This window comes from Apus apus, chromosome 1, assembly GCF_020740795.1.
Source record: "Apus apus isolate bApuApu2 chromosome 1, bApuApu2.pri.cur, whole genome shotgun sequence".
NCBI lineage: Eukaryota > Metazoa > Chordata > Aves > Apodiformes > Apodidae > Apus > Apus apus.
The window spans coordinates 63,008,153-63,032,460 of record NC_067282.1 but is presented as its reverse complement, the minus strand read 5'-3'; the positions used below and the strand labels follow the sequence as shown (position 1 = coordinate 63,032,460).

The window sequence follows — 24,308 nt, the reverse complement described above, 5'->3', positions numbered from 1 at the left end:
CATAAAGACCCTTGTCAGTGCTTATTCTAAGATTTTCCCAAATACCTCTGGGCCTCTCTTCAGACTCGTAAGACTCCAGCTACGTGCTGAGCTAATAAACAAGCAAACAAACACTTATTTAGCCGCCAAAAGAACACCAGAGGATTTCACAAAAAAAAAAGCAGACGCGAGGCCTGCCCTGGAAAACTTCCTTGCAGCCTCACCTCATACAGCTACCAGGTCAAAACCAAGGCGGACAAAGAACGGTCTGAGGAGCGGCTGCGGAAACGCTCACTCCTGGAGCCACGTCTCGCTCGCCCCGCTCCCCTTCAGCCGCTCGGACCGGGCAGCCCCACCTCCCGCCGGGGCTCGGCCCGAGGGCCGGCCGGCTGCCCCGGCCCCGGGGAGCCCCGTCCCGGGGGCACCGGGGGGAAGCGCGGCTGCCTGCCCCCACAGGGAGCCGCCCGCCGCGCCAACACCCCCGCAACGGCCGCCCCCAACGGCCGCCCCGGGAGCACGGCGGGGGGGTCCTGAGAGAAAAGCTGCCTGACAGGGACCCCCGGCTTGGCCCTCCTCCGCCACGGCCTCGCCCGACGGACCTGGCGAAGTCTCAACGGAGCGGGGAGAAGAGGGAACCCCTCGGCGCCCCTGCCCGGAGACGCCGGGGGGGCCGCGGGGAACCCCCTTGCCCGCCAGGGCCGGAGCAGCCGTGCCGCGGCGCCTCGCCACCGGGCAGCGCGACGGGGCGCGGGAGCAGGAGCCGCCGCTGCCTTCTCCCCACCCCGGCGGCGGGCACGGGGGTCCGGGGGCGCCCGGGCGGTGGGCAATGAACGGCCGAGCCGGGACCTGCCCAACCCCCGCTCACTCACAGGCGACATAGGCGACGAAGGCAAGCCCCACGAGCAGCTTCATCCTCCTCCGGTTGATGGCGGTCAGCAGGCGCAGCAGCGGCCCCTTGCTCACCATGCCCAGCGGCAGCGGCACACAGCGCCGGGCGCCTGCACGGCCGGCCACGCCACCCCGGGCTCGGCTCGGCTCGGCTCGGCTCGGCTCGGCTCCCCCCGCCCGGGGCTGCCCGGGAAACGCCCGCGCAGGCGCAACAGCGCCCCCCCGCTCTGCCCTCCTCCCTCCCTCCCTCTCCTCCGCTGCAGCGGCGGCCGGAGCGGGGCTGGCGCATGCGCGGAGCGGCAGCAGCCGGGCGGCCCCCGCCTCTGCCGGCGGCCCGGCCGGGGGGTGAGGCGTGCGGGTGTTGGCGCCCAGGCGAGCCGGGCTCCCTTCCTTCCTTCCCAACGAGCAGAGGGGCTCTCGGTTAGAGGCCGCCTGGAGGGCGCCCGCCTCGCACGGAGCGTGCCTGAGGGAAGGGAAGGGCACCCGCGGCTTCCCCGTGCCCCTGGCCTGGGCTCTCGGAGGTCGCTTGCGGCGGTGGCCCCTGGTGGTGCCTGCCAGGACAGGCGGGCGTGGGCGCACACGGGGACACGATACGTGTTACGCTGACATCTGCGGTCCCCCGTGTTTTGAAAGCACCGTTCCCCTCAAAGGGCTCAGTTTGCATCAGCATGCACCAAACCTGCTTTCCGAATCTGCACGCATCTCTTTGCCATGGTAAATGAAAAATTTTGGGATTTGTCTTTTTTTTTTTTTTTTAATTCCCCCTAAAGTAATAGTTTATTAATTTGCCTCAGTTTATGGTAACGAGTTACTCTAACATGATTTACATTTCTGCATCAAGCTTCCGTCCAAAGTCCTTGTGGCCTGCTGCAAACTGCAGATTCACATTTGCCTGGAATGGTAGGCACCTGCCTCACGTGTCAAAATGCGTTCTCCTGGCGGTAGAAATAACTCCCACTTAATCTGGAGAGAAATCTCTCTCCGCAATCCAACCTTCTCTCTAAGTAGTATGGCCTTCACACAGGTTCTAAGGGATGTTCTTTCCTGCACTCCTCTCCCACAGGGAGGAGAACAGATGTTCTTGAATTAAGTTAATAGATTTGATAATTTAATTTCAGTATAGAAATACAGCTTGTTTACATCAAGGAGCTGACCTCAGTCAAACAGAGACCCACACAGTTAACAAGAGTTAATGCCTCCTTATTGCGAGGAGTACAGTCAGGCAAACGTGTAACATGCTGTTCAGAGTGATTAAGAATATCCCCCTGCTGCCCAGAGAGGCAAAGTGACTTTATTCAGGAAGCCTTGACAACTGAAATTTCCTATCTTCCAACCCTGTGCTTTGATTATAGGGCCACTCCTTTCCTCTGGACCTCTGTTTCCTTTGAATTGTATTTTATGTACTTTACTTGCCTGTTAATTCCACTGTTTGTAGCTATGTGGAGAAAAGGGAACAAAACTATCACCATTTAAAACACAATCTAGCACCGAATTTGTCTGCTTAGTAATCACTCAAACGGTAACTGAATTTTGTACCAGGAATAAATTTGGCCATCAAAAAACTGTAGCTGAAAAGCACTGCATGAAAGCTAGAGAATATTACTCCCTCCCTGCATCTCAAACTCGTATTGTTTCCAGTCAGGATTTTCATAATGGTATCTGCATGCACAACACTGATTCCACAAGCCTTTAGGGGTAGGCAAGACACTTTTAGAAGTTGCCCTGCCCTAAGCTAGACTGCATAATCCTTGACTCGATCAAGCTGCCTGCGTAAGACACCTTCCTTGGCACCATGCTCAGTTGTTCAGGCCAATTTTTGCAGCAGAAGCATGCTGAGACAGGCTGCAATCTGTGAAGATGGGAAAAGGAGAGCAAAGAGAGCAGAATGCTATAGGGAACTTGAGGGGACTTGAACTCTGTGAGAGGCAGCCTGACCATGCTGTCTACAGGGCCAGCTGATTGTCATGCATGACATGAGGGCCAGCTGTGTCCTTGTCAGTCTCTGAGTGAGCCAGAACACATCTAACTTCACTGCAGGGGGGTGAGCATAAGTTCATCCTATCTCAAATGTAACTATGGCCATGTACCTTGTAAGCAGTATACAGTTGTCCAGCCACATCCTCCTGATGGCCAACAACAGGGACACTTATTTCAGGATATTGCTGGTCACATTCACAACCTCGTGCCGAGGACTGGCAACAACAGCAGAGGTTCTAGTATGTAGAGGCTGCTAAATGTGCCAAGAGAAAGATGGAGGTACGATACAGTTTTGAGTGCTGACTCTTAGGAGCGCGCTATAGATCAGGAAGCAGCCATCCATCTGCCTTCAGGTCATTATCTGAATCTGTCTGGTAGCGTGAGCTCAGCTAATGGCAATCCTCTCTGGGTTGGTTTGCAGGCAATATTCCCTGTCTCCCGTACTGTGGTTTTCAACTTCAGTTCTCCAAGTGTTTTATGAGAGCAGTTTTCTTTTCTTTCACTAAGCCACAGCCTATAAAATGGTGGGATTTTTTTTTTTAATGATGGCATTTTTTATGGCTTTAAAAAATGATTTAAGATATGAACGTGCAGTTCTATCTACTTGAATGGCGAGTATGAACTTAAAATTCACAGCAGCCCTGCAACAAACTTTTCCTTGATACCTGATCCGAACCAGGCAATTACCGAGCTGCCATTCCAAGGGCAGGGAAAAAAAACCCAAACCAAAACAAAACTGTCACAATTTGCATGATTTCCACATGATGCCACATGAGAGAGACTCTTCTGGCATGTGAAAATACAGGGAAGATCTTGACTTTATGTCCCAGTCATGTTTCTGCAAGAAAAGACATTCCAAAGTATGGTCTGGGCAGACAGAAGTGGACCTGGAGCACTGGGACCTGAGCATAGAGAGCTGCTGTGGATGAGATAAGGAAATGAGTTGCAAAGCACTGAAAAAATGCAAAAAAACAAAAGCTTGAATGTAGCTAAGAAAGTAACACAGAGTTGCACAGCTATGCATGGAGTTCCTCGGCATTCAGCTGCGTCCTACAGCTAGTGATGCTTGCATGGGAGAAATTGTTCTGAAACCCTTATCCTTCTCTAGTAAATCTACAGATGATTCTGTGGAGTAACACTGTTGTACTGCATAGGCATACCAACTCAGTCCTACAAAGCTGTAGATAATCCTGAGAAACTAATGGCATTCATGGATGCACAGATAGCAAAAGTGTTTTTATTTATTTATTTTTAAAAAGATTGGAATGTGTCTTTTTTTGTTGTTAATTCTACTTTTAATGATAGATCATAGTGGGAAGGGGACCTCGGACAAAATGAGTGAAAACTAGCAGTGTTTCTTTTCAGGGAAAGTTAGAAGTTGGAGAGTTTGTGTGTTTTTTACAAGACTAATGAATAGAGAACATGCAGTTCTGGGAACAGAATCATTTTTTTTTAACATTGACATCTCAAAATACAAAGGAAACTGCTAAGTGCTTCAGACAGTTATTTATTATTTGGATGGTGACAGCAATAAACAGCTTCAAATACAACTGGTTCACAACTGTCCCCAGTCTTCCATGAATGCAGAATTGAGACAATCCCAGACTTTGTAAACATACAAATTAAGAGACAGATCATCCAGTGAATGTGAACAAACAAACAAGCAGGTGACAAAGCATAATATGAAAATGACTACTTAAATACAGATTTGCAGAAATTACATGAATCGTTCAATTATTTACACAGCTATTTGCAAAGAATACAATCATAGCACCTAATTAAATAATTATATTTCAAACTATAGTGCAGTCCACCTGTTTTGTTAACCAGTTTCACTAAGTATTATGTGGGTGTAGTCCCAAGATTTCATTCTGTAAAAGCTGAGGCTCCTTTTTACATCAAGCACACAACTTCCCTCAGAAAAGTTGCTTCAGGCTCTTGAAATTGATATACTGACTAGATTAAAAAAATGTCAAACAGCATTCCTAAATTGACTGGTAGCATTACCTACATATAGTACTTGTTTGGCATAACACATTTTCCCCCCTAGGTAACTGAAGACAGCCCTGTACATTTTCAAAGTTGGAGAAATATTTTAAGGTGCCATATCTATTCTGAAAGCACAGGAGGCCCTGTGCAAGATTCTGTGGTAATTGGGTCAGAATGAAATAGCAGAGATTGTGGCTAAATTGCTGATTGTAAAAGCTTGTAAGCAGTTAAAACCACTGTCCCCCAAAGTTCTTTTATCATCCATCAAAGAAGCTAGTTTATTAGGCTAGCTCAGCAAGTTACTCATTCACTGCTGTTCTACATTTCATAATTTCCCCTAGCCCTTTGGAGCTTTTTAATTGGCATCGTTCTACCCTACAGCACTTGGGAAGTAGTGACTTTGAATGGATCTATTTTGGGTTGGATTCAGTCCAGATCATGCTGGAATTAGTACCAAAGAAGCCCCTAGCTTTTTTGTATGATACGGTACTGAGCAGTTGTATGCCTCTGTTCCCCAGTATATCACTGCCCCAGAAAATGAACAATAATAAACCTGTATTGGGGTGGGCCAAGGATGTACATGCATGTAAAATACATGTGATGTTGTGGCTGAGAACTGCTCTTTGTTAAGATAACCCACTTTGTGCATATGCTGGAAGTTTGTGCTGGCCACTGCAGCACTAGGAACAGAGGAGCTGTATTTCTTTTGCATCTTTACTTGCAGTACTGGTAGCTGGATGTGACATTAGCCATTTTAGCAGTATGCTGTATAAAAGTTCTGCTTCTCTTTTCCTTGTGAAAGCGTCAGGCAGATGGTTTATAAGCCACCTCAGTGATAATGTCCCTATGTTACACCAGTGTGAGGATTATTAGCCTAATTGTAAATAAGGGGCTGATGCTCTAGGTAACTGGAGGAGCAGGACTGCAAGGAGAGTACATCTGCTCTGCAGTCAAGTTATATCTATTGGTGTTTTTTCCTCCGAGGCAGAAATTATTCTTAGTGCTGTTCAAGTACTCTAATACTGTCAATAAAGCAGAAAGTAAACAAGGTAATTAAAGGTGTTAGAGAACTTGTGTGGCTGAATTTATAGAAGGACGCTACTAAGAAGAGTCTGTATCACAGCCCAGCTGAAATGTATTTGGAATGCACAAATTCCTACTGATGTTTGATATTATTTCTTTTCCACAGATTTCCCTAGCTATAGTGTCAGAGAGGTTAGATGAATGACAGAGAAAACACATACACTCACACAGTTCTGGAAGCATAACAGAAGCATTATTAAGTTTATGTGATCCATAGCTATGATGGTCCATGGCATTATGAATAGGGATCTGGGACAGCTGCAAACAGAAGAGCCTCATGTAGCAGCCTTATCTGAATGATGGGGCAGAGTGTACCTCCAGCAAGCTTGCAGATGACACAAAACTGGCAGGTGTGGCTGTGCTACCATTCAAAGGGACATTGAAAGGCTGGAGAAATGGACTGACAGAGACCTCACAAAGTTCAACAAGGAGAAGGGCAAACCCTTGCAGCTGGGGAAGAACAGCTCCAAGGTACCCTCCCATACTGGGGGCCAACCAGCTGGAAAGGACTTGGAGGTCCTGGACACCAAGTTGAACAAAAGCCAGCCATGTGCCCTTATGGAGAAGGCTAATGGTATCTTGGGCTGCATTAGGAGAAGTGCTGCTAGTAAGTGAGAGAGGTGATTCTTACCCTCTACCCAGCCCTGGTGAGGCCACACCTGCAGTGCCAGGTCCAGTTCTGGGCTTCTCAGTACAAAACATACTGGGGAAAGTACAGTGAATGGCTACTAAGATGATGAATAGACTGAAGCACCTCTCCTATGAGATAAGCAGAGGGAGCTGGGACTGTTCTGCCAGAGAAGAGAAGACTCAGGAGGGATCTCATCCAGGTGTAGAAATACCTAAAAGGGAGGGTATTAAGAGGACAGAACCAGGCTTTTTTTTCAGTGATTCCCAGTGGCAGGAACAGAAGCAATGGGCACAACCTGAAATATGAGAGGTTCCCTCTGAACGTCAGGAGACACTTCTTTCCCCTGAGGGTGACCTGGCATTGGCACAGGTTGCCTGAGAAGAGGTGGTGGAGTCTCCATCCCTGGAGATACTCAAAAGCCATCTGAACATGGTTCTGGGCAACTGGCTCTAAGTGGCTCTGCCTGAGCGGGGGTTTTGGACCAGAAGAACCTCCAGAGGTGCCTGCCAACATCAACCATTCTGTGATTCTGTGTTTACAAAGCAAACAAAAGCACAATCCACATAAATTTCACTTAGCTTTGTTCTTTTCCTGGATACAGCTGAATAGATACAAAACCAGGCAAGTGCAATTACCTTTGTATAAATTTGCTTTAGTTTCCTCAATAGAAATATTCCTGTGAGTAAAGACACTAATGAACTGTGTAACCAAACTCTCTTTTGCAATTACAGGCTTTAGAATTATAGCCTATGGTCAAGGTAATTTACAGTATCAAATTTCTGTTTTGAAGTAAGGAGGATTAGGAATTTCCAGATAAGTTTTCCAGTAGCTAATGAAATTTAACCAAATAAACTTTCATTGCTGACTTCCAAAGTTAAATTACGGTCTTACATAAACAGTAAATTCCCCTAGTGAATTTGGAAATTGTGTTGGAGCCCAACAACCAACCAACCAAACCTAACAAAAGAACCCTTGGATTTTCTTGTTATACAGAGTGTAAACTGACTGCTAGAAAAAGCAATACACTATAAATTTCCATATTATGTAAAAGCAATGTGAACTTTTGAATACGAAACTTATTAGCAGAAAAAATTGTGACAATTCTTCTGTGCACACTTTTACTTTGTGCCTCTTATTAGCACTGAAGATTTATTGCTGCATTGCTAATTAAAAGCAACCAACAAAAGACAGTGTATAATGTGTATGGCATTTGCATTATTAGGTAAAAAATAATTATCAGAAATGCATCTTTCTGTCTTATGCCAGTGCTTCCATGGGAAGGTTTCATAAACAAGCAAGTTTACCTTTGTCATGGGTTTTACACTAGGAATTTAAGCTAAGTTGATTAGGCCATTTCTGGACAATACCATATGACCCTACTTGCTCGTGCAACCTTTTTTTTATTATTTTTATTTTATTTTATTTTATTTTTAGCTATGGAAACAATACTGCAAGGTGAATAGTGAATTGAGAAATAAATGCTGTGAAGACAAAGCTGGAACATCCACCTGAACTACATCTGGGCAGTATTCCTAGATCCCAAAGTCTCAACACGTGGACTGCTTTGAAACCTTCTACAAAAGGTTCTTAAAAATAGTAATCCTACTATCAGGAGACCCAGATCTGAAGTCTGGGGGAGGCTGTAGATCAAAAAGGTTTGGAAACCTTTCTTCTGTGCATACATGATAGGCTGACGAGGTAGGGACAGGATCTCAAGCTCTTGTGCCTGTTAAAAGTAAAATAATTGTGTTGATTCAACTTACTGATAAATTCAACAAATATGTGTCTCAGGAGCTTGTCTACCCTACACAGTGAAGCATTTCCCAACCTATTTGTACAGGATTTACTTCTGGATAGCACAAATGTGCCCACATAGATTATAAAAAGAATCAAGCAACATCAGCAAGATGAGTTGTTAGTAGGTATTTCGCTCTAATGTCTGTGCTGGCAATGGCTGTGATTTTTTTACCCTGGGTACATACCTCTAGAAATGTGTGTACACATTCCTGTGTCCCTTTATGTATCTCTCCCTGCTCTCCTGTCTCTCTGGTTCCTCAGTAGTTCTTTAATTACCAGATGGTTTCATCTGAAAAATCATAGATCTCAGAGATGTTAATTTCACTATACATTTATTTTTGGTAGTTGGATGGAATATATATATAAGTTATGCTTAAGCTTATTAAGAAGCAAAGACTCCATGCAGGAAAAAGACCTTTGAACACTGTGACTATGAGAAATTCCATCAGAGCTCACAATTTCTCAGATATGAAACAATCCAACCACAAGAAACAAATTCCTTGGAAACCAGGCTTCATTAGCTCTTCTGTTCCTGGAGTTGTAAGAAAACTTAAGAGCAAAGCCTGCAGTGCCAGCTTACTTGGAGAAGTGAATGGGGCCCCAGGAACAGAGAAATCTACAAGAGAAGATGAAAAGTAGTATGGAAAGGAGAATGGAAAAGAAACTTGTCAGTTGAAACTAAGAATCTGTGCCCAAATATCTTGAAGCAGAAACTTTAATTATCCATGTTTCTCTCAAAAAGGCTGAGAACAACGCCAGGTGATAACAATCTAAAGTAGATTTCTGATCTGTTTTTCATCCCACACCCAAGTACTCCATGGCTTTTACAAAAAGAAGAGGTTGCATGAGAAGAAGGAAGGATGTCATCCCTGTGAATGGCACTGGGGTAGTGAGCCTTGGCTTAGCCCACCCTCTCTCACCCAAAACCCTCTCGAATGTAGACACTCCAATTACTCACGCATCTCCTGCAGCCTTTATTTGCCAAATCCAACCAACTGGAGATCAAGTGCAAGTAAAACCAGTTTTGTACACCATCTGCCAGGCCATTGTCTTCTGAGTGGTTTTGTCATGTGTCAGTGAGCACTTCAGAAGAAAATCCATTTGACAGGCATAATTTTCCATTTTTGCTTTTTTAAAGAAAATGACCATACAGAAAGACTACATCAGCAAGCTTTGTCTAGACATTAGTGTGCTCTTGTACAGAAGTTCCAAAAATAAATTAATGAATACCTATATTATTTATCTTGATATTTACAGCCATGTAGACTTACATTTTACAGCACCTAAATTAATCTTGTGAGACCATAAAATCTGTAATACTCTTACAGGTGGCACCTTTCAGATTTGTCTAGCTTTAGTAAAGACTGTGCTCATACATTCATGGGCTAAGGTCCTCTGTGTGGTCACTGAATAGAAATAGCTATGGCTGAACAAGAACTGTATTAAAAACTCAGCCATTAAAGACCTCAGCAGTGACTTCAACATGGTCATGCAGTTTAGAATCAGAATCATTAAGGCTGGAAAAGATCTTCAAGATCATCAAGTCCAAACATCATCCCTGCACCTCCGTGACCACTAAACCATCTCCTTTAGCACCACATCTACCCATTTTTTTTACCACCTCCAGGGACGGTGCCTTCACCACCTCCCTGAGCAGCCTGTTCCAATGCCTCACTTCTCTTTCTGTGAATAAATTTTTCCTAATATCCAATCTGAACCTCCCTTGGTGCAACTTGATCTCATTTCCTCTAGTCCTATTGCTGGTCACTAGGAAGAAGAGGCCAACACCCACCTCACTACAACCTCCTTTCAGGTAGTAGTAGAGAGCAATGAGGTCTCCCCTCAGCCTCCTCTTCTCCAGGCTTGGGAAATAGTTACAGTTTATTAACAGGAATAAAGAAATCTCTCTTTCTAGCAGCAGCAGTTGATACCTATATTGCATCCTGCAATTAGTTAAGCTGCTATCTATAGAATCATTGTCCTTCACTGGGAGCTGAAGGACACCCTAATACCAAATTCCTGATGTTCTTCACTGCTTTGGTATTAGACCACACATAAAAGCACCATTAGAGTGCAACAACTGATACAACAGCACAAAAATATTTGCATTTCCCAGCTTTCCTGTGCCATCCAGTACCTCCCACTGCTGAGCTTGATAACTCCATGGGTTCAAATGCTCATAGCTTCACCTGGGGGCTGCCACGTGCATAGTCAAGCAGGAGGTAATGACAGTAGTCCAGTCATGTGGACACCAGGCCTAAATTTTCATCTTCCCTATATACAGCTACACTAAGGTGTTGGAAATAGGTGAGTAAAAAGAAAGGCTCTTTATATAAGAGAGAGATACAGAGCTAGTGTGTTGTTTTGGGTTAATCCCAGCAGGCAGCTTAGCCCCATGCATCCACTCACTCACTTCCCCATGATGGGACGGGGCAAGAGAATCAGAGAGATGAAAGTGGGAAAATCGTGGGTTGAGATAAGACACTGAAATAGGAAAAGCAAAAGCTGCTTGTGCAAGCAAAGTAAGAAATTAATTCACTGCTTCCCATCAGGAGGCAGGTGTTCAGCCATCTCCAGGAAAGCCAGGCTTCATCATATATGAAGGTCATATTACCCTGTACCTCCTTCTTCCAGCTTTTATTGCTGGGCACAACATCTTATGGTATGGAATATCCCTTTGGTCAGCTGGGGCCAACTGTCCCAGGTGTGTCCCTTCCCAGCTTCTTGTGCACCCCTAGCCTCCTCACTGTTGGGATAGCATGAGAATTGACACTGCACAAGAACTGCTCAGCAATAGCTTAGACATCCCTACGTTATCAACACTGTTTTAATCACAAATCCAAAACACAGCACTGTACCAGCTGTTATGAAGAAAGTTAACTCTATCCCAGACAAAATAAATGTGCTAACAAGTGAGGAGAGAAGGGCCCTGGAAAGGTGCAAGGTAATGATTGGGTTTGCAGTGTAGCCATCATGTCCCAGCATGTTTTGTGCTGTGTGTAGATGTCACTAGACCACCAAGGGAAAGGAGCTCCAAATGGATGCTCAGGTCATCCTGAATGAGGCTTTCCAGCTGGGGCTTGTACACAGACATGCAGACATGGCTACAACATCTGAGTAGAGGCAGGGGTCTGGCCAGGCTTTCTGTACACCTGCATGAAGTGACTAACTGCTCTTGCAAATGCTTCCCAGAAGGCTGTTGATATTCAGTAGTCAAGTAGGAAAAATGCAAGCTGAAAGGAGAGGGCGAAGGTGCTAGAAGTATTTTGGTGTTATGGCTTTTTATACTGTCTAATTTGTATTTTCAATGACTTTGTGAAATGCTACTTTCGGAACCAAGCCTGTCCCTGGGTATTGCTTCTGCTTGAAATTATATCTTTTTTTTTTTTTTTAACTCTTCAGCTTTTCAGGAGTTAATTTTCCCCCAAACTCACATCCACTTCCTTCCTCAAAGGCCTTTCCTTTTTATACCCCTGGACAGTGTGGAAAAGTAGAGCTCTGCAGTAAAGCCAGAGAAAGCCCTCAGTCTACAGCTCAGTAAATACTTTGCCTTGAACCAGCTCAGGTTTACTATTTGAAATCAATCACTAGAAGTGAGACAGTTAGGGGAATTCTTTCATCCTTTTGATGTATAATGGTACTTCCATGATCATCGTGCAAAAGACCTTCCCAGTTTACAGATGAGACAATTTTCAGAAGGTAAGTAAAGCCTTTAGAACAATTAGTTACTGAAAAAGTGTTCATGCCTGCATTTTTTTTTTTTTTTAAGACTCCAGTAGTTTAATTGCCTCTTGAGCCTGAAGAGATGTTAATTTCTGCTAGATTGCAATAGCTGAGCCTCCTCTGGCAATAACTTAGAAATGGAAATAGGGTAATTATCATTGGGCCATCCAGTTTTCCAAATAAGACCTGGAGAAATGTTATTTTAAATTTCTTCCATCAGCAGAAGTGATCATATAGTTTCTATAATTCTACTTCAATCTGATAAAATTAAGAAAGATCTTATTTGTCATCTGCCTACTAGCTGCTTGGTTTGGATAGAAGAATAATTTTTATTTATATTAGCACTATCTCCCTCCAGTCCTACAGGAGCAAGCTAACTCAGGGGGAGGGAAGACAGGACCTAAGGGCTGCTATTCAATCAGACTCTTCAATATGTTGCCCCTCTTCCACAGTAAACTTTTCAACAGTCTTTGAATGTTAGCAGTTCCTGTGAATTTAATGGGAGGTGCACATAAAAAACCATACCTTTTATGAATGTTGGTCACTGCCAAGTCAGTAAAGAGCCTCATACAAGAAATCAAGAGAATTCCTGAAGATACAAGTTAAAAGCAAAGAAAGTAAATTTCAAGAGTGAATCATTAAGAATGATCTATTACAAACTGTTTTAAGCCACGTGTTTAGTGATCAAATGAACCGGTGCAGATCCCAGACTAAATTTTGCACTGGGATTTGAGAGCAACTGATCCATGAATTCTGAAGCAGAATCTTGTCTGGCTGTTCTAAGGGAAATTGTATCTCTTCTGTGCAGTCTTTTCCCATTTTTTTATTATTATTATTTTTTTAATAAACATTAAAACACTAATTCCAAATGCTAATCCCACTACAAAAACCTGAATCCCAGGAAGACCTAGCCTTTTGTACTGTTACTGTTTGACTCAGGATCGGCAATTAAACCAGCGACAACAATGGTCTCAATCCCCTCCCCTTCCCACCCAGGTAGGGAAAGGAGAGAGAAAAAGGAGGGAGACTTTCTGGGTTGAAAACTAAACTCAACAGCTTTAGTTAAATACCAATGATAAGAATATATGTACATTTATATACAAATATGTGCAAACCTCCCATTGCCTCCCCCCATCCCCAGCACTCTCCTGAGCTGTGAGCAGTTCCGACATGTCCCAAGTGCTGCCAGAGAGAGCAGAAGAGCAGACAGGAGCTGAGGGGAGAGTGATGAGGGTCAGGAATGGACCAGCCTGGTGATCAACAGTGATGGAGAGAGTGAGTCCTCCCTGGATGCCAGCCATGGATGGAAGAGAAGGGAAGAAAAAGCAGGAAGAGAAGTGCTTGACTGCCATGATCCCTGACTTTACACCAATTCTTACGTATGCATATAAATAAATAAATAAATAAATAAATAAATGGAATATCTCTGGCCAAATTTGCTGTCCACTATCTAGCCCACTCCTCCCTATGGGGGGGTTTCAGATATGACTTTTCTGCTCCTTTACTATCTTAAGCAGAACAAAGTGTCCTTAAAGTCCTGGCAGTAGCATAAACATTCCAGTGGTATCAGTCCATTAGCTGGAAAACTTGCTGCTAGTTAAAAGACAGCTTACTGAAGGAAAAAAAATCAGTAAAAAGAAAATTGGCTTCATCGTAGCTCAAGCCAGGACATGTACTTTCTACTGAATAACTGGTTTGCTGGATGCTAGTTGTATCCTATTTGCTAAAAGCTGTATTTGCAATTCATATGTAGGCATGTCTTAAAATAGTATCATATTTTTGTGACCCTACTTTAGCTATAATTGTGTTGCAGGATTGAGTGGCACCCAATAAATAGAAAAAATTTGAGTGGAATCTTCACCCACCCAACAGCATTATAGCAAACCACTTAGTATGATATAGGGGAACCGCTTGAAAATCTTGAATCTTCTGGGAACATGACATACCTGATGCCAGGACCACAGGAGAAAATTTATCGTTCATTGTTCAGAAGGATTTTTCCCTGAGATAGCTGATTCTTCTAATATCTTATGTAAAGAACTCAAGGCACAGGGGTATACCTTCAGCTTTGGGGTCAGGAAAGACACTCACAGGGGCACAGTGATGTTACTACTGGGCTTATCATGATAAGCTGAGGGACGTATTCCGGACTGTATGAAATAAATGGCACCTATAACTAACTAACCTGTAAAAAAACCCAACCCAAACCAAAACAGCATATACCCTCTCACCCATAGTTGAAGTAGTAAAATTTAAATATATTTTAAGCTCCAATTGGTAATTTTTGTGTGGTTTTGCTGCTATTTTGAGTTACCAAAACAATGTTTTGTGCTCCTTTCCAGTAAAGTGAAATCCTAGGAGGTCTGAAAGTTTGTCCTATATACATTATGCAAAGGTGTTTGGAAGTACCTCCAGGATCTTGTTTTTGTCTCTCTCAGCAGGTTTCTGTCATGCTAGTCTTTGCTCTCAATGAATACAGCTACCTAACAGGCAGGTGAAAAAATCACATGGGAGCCAGTGTGCTGGGGGGCCAAGTGTGGATAACGAGCATGAGAAAATATTTGCAGCTTTACTTCAGCCGGCAAAGGTCTTTTCTGACCTTTTGCACAGCTAGTGTGTGACCTTGACTATACCATGTTGAGACTGATATTCTCTCCTTTTCAGGCTTTTCCTATAGCTTTTCTTCCTTTTAAATTCTCATTACAACTACATGGTTTTTCCACTTTTAAAAACTTGTTATTGGTAATGCCTTGCTACAGCTGAGGACTCTAACACACGCTATGTACTGCTCACTCTTAAAAGGCTAGATTGCCATTTTCAAAAACAATTTAGCTACCTAGAACTAAATCTGCATCTGACCTTATCTGGAGAAGACATGTTAGTGATCTATCAATAGTTATGGCATTTACATTTACAGAAAAGATTATTCACAAAGAGAGAGTTTTACTGCTAGCAACTTCCCGGCAATATCCAGAACGCACACAGACAACATCATCACAGTAACAAATTGCTGTGAGCAAATCAGCTCCACAGTAGAAATTTTGCTGTGAGACATTATCTCTAAATTATATATTCTTTATATGTTCTGGATACAGAGCTGGTGTTGACCAGAGTAAAAAGCAGCAACACAGCAACAGAGGAAAAAGCAGAAATATAGAAATGGCAATGGGTAAAAGGAAAGGGGCATCTTTTTTGGCTTATTTGTTCTGGAAACAGTGTAATTTTTGCAAGATTTTACAAGACTACCCAGAAAGCTCACTTACGTGTTGCAATCCTTCTCCATCTGCCTAGAGGCTTTTAACTCTGGGACCTCATTACACAAGGACATTGACTTACTCAGTGTATTTACATTTTTCTGGAGGGTCTCTCATGTTTACATCAGCTCCCTGCTCTTGTAACTACTACAGCAGCACAGTTAACTCAGTTTCAAACATAATGAAGGTACAATACCATACCATTCACATGAAGAGGAAAAACTTTACTGTGAGGGTAGCAGAGCACTGGAACAGGCTGCCCGGAGTGGTTATGGAGTCTCTGTCTCTGGAGACACTCAAAATCTGCATGGACACTTGTCCTGGTTTGAGCCAGGATTAAGCCAATTTTTCTTTTCACTGATTTTTTTTTCTTCAGTAAGCTTTCTTTTAACTAGCAACTGTGTGTTCTGCTAGGCTGATAAGACAGTGGAATGTTTTTCTAACTACTGAGGTTTCAAGGTTACACCTTCACTCTGCCGGCTCAGACACTATGGGGAGATCTCTGACCCCCCCGTGGGAGGCTGAGTTTGACAGACAGCAAAATTGGCCAAAGATATTCCATTCCATATATCTACGTAAGCTCAAAGGAAGGTCAGAGATCATAGAAGACAGCTTCCTTCTTCTTCTCGCCCTCTCTTCCGTCCATGGCCGGAATCCGGGGAGGACTCCGTCCATCCATCACCGCCGACCCTTAGGCTCGAGCTCTCCTGACCCTCATAACTCTCTGCTTTCTCCAGCAGCGGCTCCGGGATTTCTCGGGACTCTTCCCAGTTCAGGGGAGTGCTGTGGGAGTTGCTGGGGGTGGGGGGAGGCAAGAGGCTTTTGCCCATATCTGAATATATCTGTATATAATTGTATATATTTTCTTGTATGATTCATTAGTGTTTTAATTAAAGCTGTGTAGTTTAGTTTTCAATCCAGCCAAGTCTCTCTCTTTTTCTCTCTCTCCTTCCCTACCTGGGTGGGGGGGGGAGGGGATCGAGAGCATTGTTGTTGGACCTGAGTCAAACGGTGACAACACCCTTCTGCACAACCTGCTCTGTGTGAATCTGCTCCGGCAGAGAGGTTGGACTAGATGATCTCCAGAGGTCCCTTCCTATCCCTAACATTCTGTGATTCTGTGTGAAGAGTACATTAGGTCTAGAGGTCTTCATCCATGAGATACTGCAATCCAGACCAATGTGACTGTGTCCATAGAAATGCTGCCCCAGGCTAAGTGCTTTAAAAGGGACTCTTAATGAACTTGTTCATAAGGTGCTCTCTCATCTACCCAGAGATGCTGTCTATGTCAGTGACATGAAAACAATGCTTTATGTAAGTAGCTTCCAAGCACTTGCTCATTATTAATGCACACACTTCTGACAGCAAAAGGAAAAAGCACTTGGCAGCAAGAGCTTATTATGAACATCATTAAGGAATTCAGTCTGCCAACCAGCAAGTGCTTTGTAGAGTGCAGTGAGCTGACTTCTCTGACTCTGCCTCTTTTTTTTTTTTTTTTTTTTTTGGTTGCTAAGCATAAAAGTGTCACTGTAAGTATATTATCCTTTTTGATGTGTTTTACTGGTATTATACCACCACTTAACCAGGTGATTGGTGTCACCTGCTGGCCATCTGTATTTTCTGTCGGTGTCATAGAGATGGAACAGAAACACATGAAAAATGCAGAACATAGGAGAAATTCAGCAAAGTACAAGCCCAGTAATACAGGGTTTGGAACTGGAGAATTAGTAGTATCAACTTTCAGTTTCCCTGCATGTTCATTTAATGCATTTGCAAACACTGAGGCTGTTACTTCTGTAGGTGCTTTGCAGAGTATTAATGGGTGTAAAAGAATATGTGATAAGCACACATATAAGCATGTTATGAAAACTCATTGTAGTTCTTTTGCTCTCTTCTCTCTTCTCTTCTCTTCTCTTCTCTTCTCTTCTCTTCTCTTCTCTTCTCTTCTCTTCTCTTCTCTTCTCTTCTCTTCTCTTCTCTTCTCTTCTCTTCTCTTCTCTTCTCTTCTCTTCTCTTCTCCTAGTTTTTTTCTGTACCACAGAAATTATGATCTTTAAGGTCCCATCCAAGCCAAATAATTCTATGGTTCTATGAAATAAAATGTGTTTAAGATTAGGGAAACTAAGAAATTTTTAACCCCCCCCCAGCTTTAACTTGATCTGAACACAGTAAAATATTTGGTTTTAATCAAATGGCTGGAAAGAACTGATGTATCCATTGTTTCAGATAGGTTAATCAACAGAATTGGACTGTGGCACTCAGTCTCAACATGCCAAATACCTCCTGTGTGGCTGTACAGAGAGAAAATAATGTAGTGCTCTGGTCTTGGTCCAAATTCAGTTGGTGTCGGATCAGTGAGTCAGCATGTACCTATTTCACTGCAAGTTATCTGCAAAGGAGAAAAATGTTTATGGGATTTCTTTAAAAAACAACAAGAAAACAAAGTGCAGAACCACAAAAGAAGGGAGTTGGAGAATGAGCAACACTTCCTGGACTTTCTACCTGTTTCTCTTTCTAATGGTAGAAATATCAGGACTAGATATGTTGTCTTATGCTTTTGCTGAAAGATTTGTTCAGCATTTAGTTAACAGAAGTGTTGAGTGATTCACGCATTGCTTTCAGATAGTGAAATTAAATTAATGTAAACTAGCAGTAGTCAAGTGGCAGATTGCACAAATGAGGTGTTTCAAACAGTCTAAATGAAGTTCTTATTTGCTTTATTTGACCAGTTTGTTGGTATGTGTCGTATTATAGCCCTGCAATTTTTCTGGCTCTCAGGGGAGAACAAGCCCTGAAAGTGTTTCTTTTTTACAACCTACTTATTTAAAACTAAAATCCTGGGGTTTGGTGGTTGTTGTTTTTTTTGTTTGTTTGTTTGGTTTGGTTTGGTTTTGTGTTTGTGCTTTTTTTTTCCCCAGAGGAAGTCTTTCAGATCATCAACCTCCCTATAATATAACCTTCCCCTTCAGAAATGATGCCAGCTTGAAGGGATCATCATCAGCTGCCTCTACTTGAAGTACAGAAACTTAATTCACAAGAGCAGAAATTGGGAGGTTTTTTCACAACCACCTTTTCTGGGCAATACCTATGCAATCAAGATAAAGGACCTGGGATGAGTAAACATGGCACATGGAACAATTATACAGTCACTGTATCCAATGTTTCTGAGAGTAGTCTTGAACACTGAATAAGTAATTGCTCCTCTTATATTTCGTATTCTCCTAAGACTCAAGGTTTTCACAGTTACAGAAAGAAAAATCAGTAGTACTTTCGCCCTGAGAGAACTCGGTGTTTGATGGTGGTGGTGTGTGTGCTTCTGCATTTTGCTAGATGGAGAGTTTGACTCTATTCATCATTGTTCTTATACCACAGGATATCTGTTTTGGAATGGGACCTGTCCTGGCTAAAAGTGTTTTTAACAAGCACAACATCTGCTTTTATCAGGCAGTCACTGTGTGTAAAGATCACTCTACCTAGATAAAAAATGCACAGGAATCAATATTAGCAGGCATCTCATTGAAGTTGATTGGGGTGTAGCAGGATAGTTCCTTCCATAGTGGTTCTTCCTGACTATTCACTGGGTACTGGTCTCAAGGAAGGGAGACAGAGCATGGCTATAAGTGGCCTACCTAGCTTTGGAGAACTGAGCTGTTTTGGTTTAGGTGTGTACTCTAAGGCACTATACATGTGCTCAGGGAAGCGATCCTGCCTTTCATACATCTGCAGTGTACCAGACTGGGAACTGGTCTGGTGAAAATGCACTCTTTTTTTAGTAGGTTTTGAAGTCTGGGGGTTGGCAGACAGCTGGTGTGATTATTTTTGCTGGAGGGGCTGCCTTCTGCAGGCTTTACCAGTTAAGTGATGGCTTCAGTTTCAGGATCCTGCAACAGCTTCCAGGGATAGCCACAACCACAGCAGTATCAGTTGTGCTAATTCATCTGCTTTCTATTGTTATTTTTCTATATAGCATTTCAGCAAACAGACCATATTTATAAAAATATCTATTTAAAACCTATGGGTGTGTCAGGATTGTGAACTTCCACTGTTCCATGATTTTCATTCTATCTATGTTTCTATATCTATATATTGAACAATTAGAATTAATAAATTACTACCTAACTATGACAAATCTCAGTTTAGATGACCAATGTCCAATTGGTCTGGAGAAGATACATGTTTTCTTCTGGATTATTCTGCCTGTGCTGCTGCTTTAGATATTTTAATTGACCTAACTAGTTTATTTTGCACTTCTTTCAAGAATTTCTTATGGGCAACTGAATTCTAACAAAGCTAATTAGAAGCTTCAGAAGTGATCCCTGCCTGCACCTCTGGCACCTTGAAGATTTACACATCTCAGACTTGGTTTTTTTTGCCTATAGTCCTTCCGTCACTGAATTTCCTATCTTTGAAATTAGTGTACTTTGAAGAACTGTCATTTATTAACCCATCTCCAATCCCACTGAAGGACAGAGTGACTCTAGGAAAGCAGTGCTATCTATGGTAAAAAAGCTCAGGAAAACAGAGTCTTTTGAGTAGACTCTGCATGTTGCCAATTCTCTCTGCTCTTCAGCACTACTGAAAGAGTTTATGACCTTGCTGCAGCCAACAGCTGCTGCAGGAAGGGTTGCAAGGCTATTCAATTAGGAACACAAATTCAGTACATTAAGACTAATTGAACATGCTGATTCCTGTTGTGATGGTGATGTTGCTGGTTTGATAATGGCTCCTCTGCTGAAACATTCCAGAGTGCTGGCATAGGAGCAGATGAAAATTTTGGAATAGCAGTAATTTCTGAAGTAAGATTAATTGCAGTACTGATGGCTTCAGATGACAATCAAACAGGGAAGAACAGTCTCCTAAAGATTACCAAAAGTTCCAGATCTACTATGAAATAGAGAATGCTGGATTGCCATCAAAGTAGCATGGCAAAAGGAGTCAAAAGAAGCCTTCAGGATTCACCTACTCATTTCTCCCACCCAGCATTCCTGGGAATTATTTGCTGAGCACCTAATGGGGATGTTGAACTCTTAGGCAATGTACTGAAGTGTTGCACTAGTCCCATTACTCTAATGGAAGTGGAAAACCTATTTCAAGTACATTTGCTTCTTCAAAACACTTCATAATTCTAGACCACATTACATCAGGAAGACCATTGTTTCTCTTGAACCAACTGCCTTCCATCCAAGATTACTATTTTAGGGAGGAAATATTGATTCAGAAGCTTCAGGAGTGGCAAGAAATCCATCAGCAGGAAATGACCCTCACTATGACAGCATAACTAACCTCACAGCATCTTATGGGCTGCTAGAAACTTTTGCAAGAAGAAGTAAAAATAACACATCCTGCAAGTCTTTAGTGGCAAGAATTCCAGAGAGGAGGAACTGTTCTCTTTCAAACCTATCCAAGTTTTGCTGCAAAGAAAGTACCAAAAGCTGTTGCTAGGCAATCTCTTCATATTCTCATGGGCAATTTAGAAATACCCTCTCTCTAAGACAGGCAAAACACAAGCAGCTGCATATAACTGCAGCTTGGCAATTACTTCTTATTTAGTGACTTTGTCCAGGCATTACAGTCTAGAGAAATATTCACAGCTGGGTGGCACTTGAGTAAACTTTGTTGTTTTTCAGAATGAGGTGGTATACAGCAATTCTTTATCAGTTTGATATTTCAATTTCTTTACCAGAGGCATTTGCTAGTTCTTTAAAAAGAGAACAGAGGTTATTTTTTAACACATTTTATCAGCACAGGGAAGCATACATCTGTTTCACTGGTTGCAGCTTTGTATTTCTCAGAACTTATCAAATTTTAGGATGAATGAATGGATGAGGTCAGTTGAAAATGATGGAGAGCATAACAATCAAATGTTGAACAGATACATTCATTTCTATATTGTCCACCACTTTTTCTCCACTATGAAGCACTTCCCACAGCAGATGTCTTCTCCTTTGTGGCCATAACTGACAGGAAATGTAGTATACATGTCAACAAATATTGAAACCCAATGTTCCTCCATGAATGCAAGGGGACAGCCTGCCATCTGCCCATGAGCTGCAAGGAGACTTCTGCAAAGCCACCTTTTCCCCCTTCTTCCTCACCAATCTCAGGATCTCCTCCCTGGCACTGCCTTCCACCTCTCCAGCACAGCTCTTCTTGCTCTGTGCTCAGGTCTTACACCAATTATTTTGCATGTTAATCACAGAGGGGCATCTATTGTCTCTCTAATGGCTCTGACCTTGGCCACCTGATTTTGGAGCTGAGGGAGCGTTCCAGCTTAGTGCCAGAGCCACCCATGGGGCCCCTTCCCGACTACCAAAAAACCCACCAAACCAGCACAGGAACAAACCAGCGGCCCAAACAAGTTATCCAGTTTCCAGTTCACCATGTGCTGTCTAAACATAATTTATCACTTTCCTTTTTTATTTTTTATCCTTCCTGGAGGGTTTTGCTTATCACTTTTGTGTCTTTGAAATGCCCATTTCCCTGTTAAATGGACTGGCACAAAATTAGGAAGCCACTTGCTCATAAATTACCTTCTTCTCTTGACTTACATTTCTAATACATTTTGCAATAGTTGATGTTCAAAAATTCATTTGGAACATTATTAAAAGGGGCTTTCAGTGGATTACTCATGGAGCTTAACATATTACATATTACAGTATAGGACAAGCATAACAAAGGCGTATTTCAGGAAATGTTATTAAATATTAATAGGCTTGAAGTAACACCGCAGCAAACCTTCATCTTTGCCCTTGACTGGATTTTTTTAATATGTCACTCATACATGGCTATAGTTTGTGTGTAACATTTGTTCTTAGACCTTTTGTAGTGGTTTTGCTTCAATCTCCGTTCCACACTACCCTTTTTAGGTTATTGCACAATGTCATTAGGTGTTAGAGATTTACATGGGTTCAAGAGAGGGCTGGACAAATTGCCAGAAGACAAATGCAAAATACAGGATGTGGAGTGATAGTTGGGAGAGGCATTATACCTGCTCAGCCTGCTTTTATCCACTTTCAGAAATCTGCTTCTCCTCACCCAGGACCACTTCATTGCTTCTGAGCTTCTGCTTCCTCACAAAGTGATCCAGGGACATTTTTAGTCCTTTTCCACCCTTCAGAATATCTCTAGGGAAACCCTTCCCTCACATCTTTAGAATCAGATAAGAAATTCCTTTTCAAGAAGAGGTGGTTCTTGGATAGAAGGAGGTGGCCTGCTTTTAGCAGTGGATGCCAGCTTTTAAAATTATGTGTTGTATGGCTGCTTTTTAATTTCTTGTCACTGCTTTTCCCTCAGATGCTCTGGAGCTCTTGTATTTTGTAAATATGGAAAAGTTGCGGTTTTGTATATAATGAGTATATAGTGGTATCAGATATGGCAGATTCAGGTACTGGTACAGCCCTATGACAGGCAGGTTGCACCTAATAATGTTAAGACTGCTTTGATTTTGTTTTAGATTGTTTTGACAGCAATAGCTGGAAAGAGAGGAGTGTATTTTCAGACACACAGGGGCCTCCTTGCTCTAGGAATTAAGAAATGTGGTAAAGCTGGAAGAAAACTATTCACTGCTGCTGTTTTGAGCGCAGAAAAAACACATCAACAAAACCCTTAAAGAAACCCAAAACACTAACTATTTTTAGTGCAAGAACAATCTAAAAATACTGGCTACAAAGCCATACAGAATTATTGAAGGAGAGCTGTGTCCTTTCCATTGTTTGGTCCTTAGGGCTTTGCTTCTGGGGAAGTGGGAACCTGCAGCCCTGAGTGAAGACGTTGGGATGGCAGCTTTAGCCAGCCAGTGGCTTTACCAAGTGCCTGCCTATGTCTCTGAGCACCAGAAAGGAACAAAAAGAATTCCCAAGAGTACTGCCTGCCTCTACAGGGTACACTGATCTGACATCAGACTGCTCTTAATGTGAGTTAAAAGAACAACATTAGACCCAGTTAGACCTATAAAGCAGCAATCTTCTCAGCTAACTTTAGCAATCCACAAGTGAAACCTCTAGTCTTTCTTCCAAGTGTCTCTTATAGGCCACAGAACAAGATTTTTACCTGTGGATGTATTCCACCTGCAAGCACCTCTTTCCCTCTACTTGCACAAAGGGGATGTGAAGGGCAGACCACCAGGCTTAAGAAATCACAGAATCACCAAGGCTGGAAAAGACCTTTAAGATCATCAAGTCCAGCCTAACACCACCACACCAGCTAGACCATGGCACCAAGTGCCACATCAGCTTTTCCTTGAACGCATCCAGGGATGGTGCCTTCACCACTTCCCTGGGCAGTCCATTCCAATGTCTAATCACCCTGTCTGTGAGGAAAAGCTTCCTGATATCCAACCTAAATCTCCCCTGGAGCAGCTTGGGGCCATGTCCTCTTGCCTTGTTACTAGTTACGTAGAAAAAGAGCCCAGACCCCACCTGACTACAACCTCCCTTCAGGTAGTTGAAGAGGTGATAAGGTGAGTGAAGAGTGATAAGGTCCCCCCTAAGTCTCCCCTTCTCTGGGCTAAACAACCCCAGCTCCCTCAGCCTGTTCCTAGAAAACTTTCCCTCTAGTTCCTTCACCAGCCTTGTTGCTCTCCTCTGGACCTGCTCCAGCACCTCAATATCCTTGAAGTGAGGGGCCCAGAACTGTGCGCAACACTTGAGGTGAGGCCTCACCAGTGCTGGGTACAGGGGGAGAATTACATTCCTGCTCCTGCTGGCCAGACTATTCCTGATACAAGCCAGGATGCCATTGGCCTTCCGGACCACCTGGGCACACTGCTGACTCATGTTCAACCGGTTGTCAACCAGTACCCCCAGGTCCCTCTCTGCCAGGCTGCTCTCAAGCCAACAACGGGAGAAATGCTCACCCTCACAATGTTGGGAGGGGCAATAGTTAAAGTCAACTGTATTCTAGAGGTGCCTCGGACAACCCTGATATTATTGAGGTGTTGGCTATGTACCTGCAGTTCCATCCCTCATTTTGGGTGCTCAGTTTAGACA

The 24,308-nt window shown here is 43.1% G+C and overlaps 1 protein-coding gene across 2 annotated transcripts in view; it reads right to left on the bottom strand.

The window, feature by feature from the left end:
• The window catches only part of UXS1 (UDP-glucuronate decarboxylase 1), a 62,705-nt gene extending 61,674 nt beyond the window's left edge, over positions 1-1,031 (bottom strand). Inside the window, exon 1 of one of the 2 annotated variants that reach the window (XM_051638069.1) lies at positions 849-1,031. In XM_051638069.1, the coding sequence (XP_051494029.1) occupies positions 849-945 (97 nt within the window). In that variant the 5' untranslated portion in view covers positions 946-1,031. Of the gene's footprint in view, positions 1-203; positions 318-848 lie in introns of those variants that run through there. The other variant, XM_051638078.1, reaches the window with a different exon arrangement.
• Positions 1,032-24,308: the final 23,277 nt, after the last annotated feature.